This window comes from Galeopterus variegatus, unplaced genomic scaffold (genome assembly GCF_000696425.1).
Source record: "Galeopterus variegatus unplaced genomic scaffold, G_variegatus-3.0.2 Scaffold10047, whole genome shotgun sequence".
In the NCBI taxonomy this organism is placed as follows: domain Eukaryota; kingdom Metazoa; phylum Chordata; class Mammalia; order Dermoptera; family Cynocephalidae; genus Galeopterus; species Galeopterus variegatus.
Window position 1 is genome coordinate 57,660 of NW_007736158.1, and position 6,374 is coordinate 64,033.

At 46.1% G+C, this 6,374-nt stretch overlaps 1 protein-coding gene across 1 annotated transcript; it reads right to left on the minus strand.

The window, feature by feature from the left end:
- Positions 1–735: 735 nt before the first annotated feature.
- LOC103609752 (transmembrane protein 132D-like) lies at positions 736–3,856 on the minus strand (the record flags this gene model as incomplete). The annotated part of the gene is made up of 2 exons (XM_008594042.1): positions 736–1,009; positions 3,651–3,856. Coding segments are annotated over 2 exons (480 nt in total), but the record flags the coding sequence as incomplete, so codon positions are not given.
- Between the last annotated feature and the right edge of the window lie 2,518 nt (positions 3,857–6,374).

Below are 6,374 nucleotides of genomic sequence, written 5' to 3' on the forward strand. Positions count from 1 at the left end.
AAGAATTCCTCATGCACAGCTGTTTTGGAAACCTCACAGATGGCCTGATAAGATGATCACCTCTCTTCCGCATGGGGCAGTTATTGAGGAATAAATTCTCCCTTTGTTCTCAGGGTGGAGATAAATGACCAAGCCCACATTAAGCTCCCAGAGCAGCGTTTTGTGAAAGTGTTTGTTTCAAACACCCCAGTGTTGCTCGCTGCTCCGCTCCATTCCCTGGGCCCCAGGAGTAGTGTCCAGCAGACCAACGGAGTCATAATAACTTTTTTCCTTGTTTATGCACATTTCTGAGATGCTCATGTTCTCATCAGGCCTGAGGTTGCATCTTGGTTAAAAGCAGCAACAATATCACGGTGGGATGGAAAGTTTTTAGGAGGAGTGGCCAGGCAAGAAGAGCTTGCTGGCTATGCCCATGATTCAAGTTAGCTCACCTTTAGAGCTTATTTCCCAAGACAGTAACACCTACCATGGCTCGGGGGAAAATAATGGGCTGGTGTTTTAAATAGGACCAACCAGAGAAGTCAGTACAGCGTTTCTCAAGTGTAAGTCATATGTGAAGGATTTTAAGATTTTTGTTGCATCATTATACCACTTATATTGATTACTTGATAATTTCTTAAAACTTAATCACTCTAAAAATAGATAACATTTTAAGCTGTGACAGATAACTGAATTTTCATCTGGGCAGAGCAGAGACAGGAAGATAGAAAGTTCTTGCCTTTGGGTATTTCTTACCTGAATGGTGGTCATCCCAAGCTCCTGTCCGATCAGGATCTGCCCCCCTTGCAACTTGGCGATCCTGGGCTCCTCCACCTGCATGAAGTCATTGATCAGCTCCGTGATGTCCACTTGCCAGTCTGAGCCCAAGAGGTGGGCCAAGTGTGCCCCAGGGCCAGCCGCCTCAGCCACAAACTGGGTCAAGACCCGCACCATGGCGTGCTGGTACTGCAGGGTGCAGCCCCGGCCCCTCCTCTCATCGTCCTCCTCTTCCTCGCTGTCCCGGGCTGGTCTGTCAAAGAGTCAGTTCAGGTTAGCAGATACTTATTTGTTGGACCGACTGTTTGGGGCTGTGAGTGACGCCCAGCGGGGGCTGCAAAGCTGAGTGAGTCTGGTTTACAGCTCAGACAAACACTCAGAGGTGACATCCAGAGCATTTAACCACTGGTATGGCATGAGTACTTGTCCATCAGAATGGACTGGGGTGGCATGCAGAGTTTAAGATGTTCCCAAAGATCCCCCACCTCCTGGTGTTTACTCAGTATAATCCTCTCCCCTTTAGTGTGGCTGGACCTAGTGTCTTTCTTCCAATGTAAAGATGATAGCAAAAGTTATCGAATGGTCACTTTCAGGGTTAGATTTTAAAAGACTGTGACTTCTGCCTTGCTGTGTTCTCTTTCCTTGGTCTTTCTCACCCGCTTGCTCTGATGAAGCCAGATGCCCTGTTGTGAGGTGCCCTGTGGTGACATCCACCTGGCTATAAATGGAGAGAGTGGCCTCTGGCCAACAGCCTCTGAGAAATGGAGACCTGCCAGCAACCACAGGAGTGAGCTTGGGTATAGGTCCCACCCCCCATGAGCCTTGAGAGGAGACCCCAGCCCCACTTCCAATTGTGTTGCAGCTTGTCAGAGACCCAGCCCAGAGGACCCAGCTAAGCCACACCTGGATTCCTGGTCCATAGAAACTGTGAGATAATACAAGTTGTTCTTTTAAGCCACACTAAGTATTAGGATAATTTTTGAACCACTGAGTTTGGGGATAGGCCACTAAATTATGTACAGCAATAGATAACTAATATGATATGGCTACGGATGGATGGCATAGCCCTATAAACAGCACACAAAGGAGGTGGGTCTCTAACCCACAGTAAGGTAAAATGGGATAAGAAAGGTAGAAAGTGCCAGGACGGTGTGGAGGAGAACGGTTCTGTCCTAGTCTCCATTGGAACAATAGCTGCTCACCTCTCAGACTGGCTCTGTTCTTGGATCTGAACCAAACAGCTGTGACAGCATCTGGGAGGTGCCATGATCAGACCTGACCAGCTCCTTGGTAAGCTTTTCCCTACAGTTTCTCCCCTCTGCAGGAACAAATGTTGCTCCTTAACCCACCCTCCCAGCTCAACACCGGACACCCCAGTGATTAAGACAAGAATTACTGCTGAAACTATCTTTCAATTGTACAGGGGACCCACAGCCTTCATCCTTGAAGCACTGCCTCTCTCAGGGGTCACAAGGACTAAAGGAGGAGACTTCTGTGAGTGTGGTCAATATCCAGATGGAGCCACTTGTGCCAAACCCAAACAAATTAGTGTCAGGAGGCTGAGAAGGAGGGCCCTTGTGCACAATTGCCCATGGTAAGGACTATTACAAAGACTGTGAAGGGCTCGTATGCACATATGAGCATGCCTGTAATAAGTTTTGCCAAGGACTTTCCAAACTGCAGCTTGCTACACAAGTTACAAGAACAGGTAGCTGGATGCACAAGAACACTTGCCCAAAACACTATCCTAATGAATTAATGTCAACCCCTGCAACAAGCCCCTGTAACCAATGTTCACTTTGTTTCAAAACACCTTGTGGGTACTCTGCATTTCATCTTTAAAAATCACCATCCTTTGCTTCCCTGGATATTCCTGTAATCTATCATAGCCTTCATTTCCCAGATTTGCAAATTCCCCACTCATTCATGATTAAACTCAATATTTTTAGAGAGCTTCTCTCTGTTTGTTATTTAGGTTGACACGAGGGAAGGAATAGAACAATTATCTCTCAGATAAGTACCCATTCTATGCCCCCTGCTGAGTACACAGACTCCAGGAATATTTCCTTGTCTAATTCTGCATATGCTTACTTTGGTATTCCACATGTCTTTAAGGGAGGAATCCTCATTCTTGGGTTTCTTTGAGATGACAATATCTATGGAGAGCCTGAGATTCTAGAACTCTCCTTACATGGTAATCACTGGGTTTCCTGAAGGTGGATGATGAAAACTCCATAACTCTATCAAATATAATCAGAGAAATGGACCAGGAACACAGTTGACAAGCTTTAGACCTCATTTCAATAAGGTGAAGGGAGCTCAGAGCTGCTGGGTTGGGGACATGGAGAAGCAGCTCAGGTCAGGCAGGATCTGTTCAGATGTATCTCCAGTGGACATCTGTTGTTTAATCCTTTGCAGTATCAATCCTCCCTTCTCCTGCTATTGATCCATTGATTCAGGCAGGGTTGAACTCCTTCTCTAGCTCCTCTGGCTCCAGCTCTGGGAGATTGTGGCTGAAGCCTAGCTAGCCACTCAGTGTATTCTATCCACTTGCCTGCAGTAACTAGATCAAGGATGGACATACAACCCAAGTGAAGATCAGGCTTAAATCCGAGACATTTATTGGGAAAAGTGGGATAGAGAGTATGCAATTTCTGCTGGAGTTGCAGAGAAGATAGGATGGAAGTCTGAAACCTCATGAGAAAAGCTTGATAGAGGATAAAGCCATCACAGAGAAAATCAGAGCTGACAGATGTAGAGAGACTCAGTCCTTAAGGTATCATGAGAATCCCCGGATCCAGTCATGTCCGAAATTAACCACCCTGCACATTTCCTTCTTAGCCTAAACACATTTGATGTGGGTTTCTGTCATGGAGTCTGATGAACACACCTACCTTTTGTTGGTGATGATAGGCACTCTCCAGCCCTTGATCTGGTTGAGCTCAGCATCTGAGACCTCAATCTGCAGTGGGAGCCGGGGCACCCATACCGTCATCTCCAGAGGACTGTTCAGGTGCTGGTAGGTGAAGTTGACCACCACATTAACCTTGCCTTTCATTTCTTTCCCATTGACAAAGACATAGTCACATCTGTCAGAAACCTGTGGAGAGGGGAAAAAGAAATGGGGAGGCAGGTGAGTTTTCATCTTATTTTAAGGATAGCATGAGGAAGAGGGATGGAAAGTACCATGGCTATTTTAGGGTAACTACTGTGAAGTGTAAATCCTAGTGTAGAGAGATATTGGTTGTTGCTTTTCAGTATAGATGATGCTGTTATGATAGATGCCATCGGAGCAACGTTGCCTGGGGTCCGCTTACCTGGTTTGGTAGACTCACCCCCCAAGTGCTGCAGGTGTGCTGCCAACAACTTATGCTGCATCTTCTCTAGAAGACCACCTTTAGGTGAGAGGAGCTGTCTCCCTCAGAGTTACCTGGGAGTTATATACCGCCCATTGCACCTCTCCACCTAGTGACTAACTGGTGGGGTACAAAAGCCAACCTCTGCCTCAATGAGAAGCAAACTGTGTGGTATAGTTTGTCATCCAGATCTTCTCATGGGACCTGGCTACGCTGCACCTGAAACCTCCTGGGATCCTGTGTAGTTCTCTCTTTTCCCCACCCTGATTTCTTTACCCCTGTACAGGTGTATCCTGAGAACTTCCTCAATCAATTATGTGCAGCCCACTTTCCCTCTCGGTTGTGGGGTGGATTCTGAAATGCACTCTGCAGGGATCCTTTGAGGGTCTCCGTGGGATTTCTCCAACATTGCTCTTCAAGCCAACTAGCTCCATCAATGTCTCCTAGTGGTCTCTCTTCCTTCCATGAGTCCTGTCTTCTGCCCACCTCACTCTGCATCCAGGGAATGCCCCCCAAATAAAACCCTGCTCTTAAGGGCATGTCTCAGGCTCTGCTTTCCAGAGACTCCAAACATGTGAACTCATTTCATCCTTGAAACAACCACAATTCCAGGCACTCCTGTTTGTCCCACATTCCAGAAGAGGAAACTGAGAGTGAAGGAGCCTGCCTACGGTCCTCTGCCACTCAGCCCTAGGAGGATGGCTCCAGAACCCACGTCCTCAAATACTGCCCATACACAGGATGCTTCTTTCCACCAATATTCACGAGAAGAACCAACCTTGTCCTTCCTTTGTCTTCCAGCTTTCCAGGGAAGAACTATGCATCCTTTAGATTTTTTCCCAAACAAGAGTTGGGGTAAGTCCTTGCAAGGGGTGGGACATGGTAGGCTGAATAATGGCCCCTAAAGATTCACATCCTAATCCCTGAAACCTGTACATGTTAACTTATTTGTCAAAAGGAATTTGTAGATGTGGCTAAAGTAAAGATACCTCCCACCAGCTTTATTGGCAAATAAGTAATTGATGAATAAAATTGAAAATATTTAAGGTGTACAACATGACGTTTTGGTATGCATGTATATTGTGAAATGATTATTGCAATCACGTTAGTTCCAATATCCGCCACCTCCCATAGTCATGTGTGTGTGCATGTGTGGTGAGAAGATTTAAGATCTACTCTCTTAGAAAATTTCAAGTGTATGATACATTGTTATTAAATATAGTTATGCTGTGTATTATATCCTGGAAAGGTATTTAACCTATATAACTGAAACTTTGTGTCCTTTGACCAATATCTCTCCATTTCCCCTACCACCAGCCCCTGGCAGCCACCATTCTACTCTCTGTTTTTATGAGTTTGCTTTTTCTAGATTCCACATGTAAGTGAGATCATGCGGTATTTGTCTTTCTGTGCCTGGCTTATTTCACATTGCATAATGTCCTCCAAGTTCATCCATGTCATCACAAATGGCAGGATTTCCCTTTTGTTAAAGGATGAATAGTATTCCACTGTGAACATATACCACATTTTCTTTATCCATTCATCCATTGATGGACACCTAATTTGTTTCTATGTCTTGACTATTGTAAATAATTAAATTAAACATCCTGAGATGAGGAGACTATTTTAGATAATTTGAGCGGGCCCCAAATGTAATGCCACTGTCCTTAGAAGAGGGAGGCAGAAGGAGATTTAACTATGGCTGCAGAAGGAGGCGCTGTGACCACAGAAACAGCTCTGCTGCCAGCTTTGAAGAAGGGCTGATGTAGGAGGGAAGGCGGCTCTGGAAGCTGGGAAATGCAGGGATGCGGATTCTCTCCTGTAGCCTTCGGAGAGAGTGCAGCCTGCCAACAGCGAACCTGATTTCAGACTCTGGCCTTCAGAACGATGGGAGAATGGATGAGTGTTTATTGTTTTACAAAGCCACTGAGTTTGTGGTAGTTTTTTTTTATAGCAGCCAGAGGAAACTTATCCAGAGAGGAGAGGAGCATGAACTGCAGAGCCACGAGAGTGTCCTCCTGCCACGGGCATCGCTGGTTAAGCTTGGAGCTGGGATGGGAGGAGCCAGGAGCCCCCATTTATTGAGGACCTAATAGACGCCAGGGTTGGCAGCTGAACATGTTGCAAGTATCATCCCATCCAGCGCTCATAGCAGCCCCGGGAGGCAGGCACTATTGTCATCCTCTTTTCACCATGGTGAACCTGAGGCCCGGAGATATTGTAACTTTTCCAAGGACATGAAGCTGGAAAGTGGCAAAGACT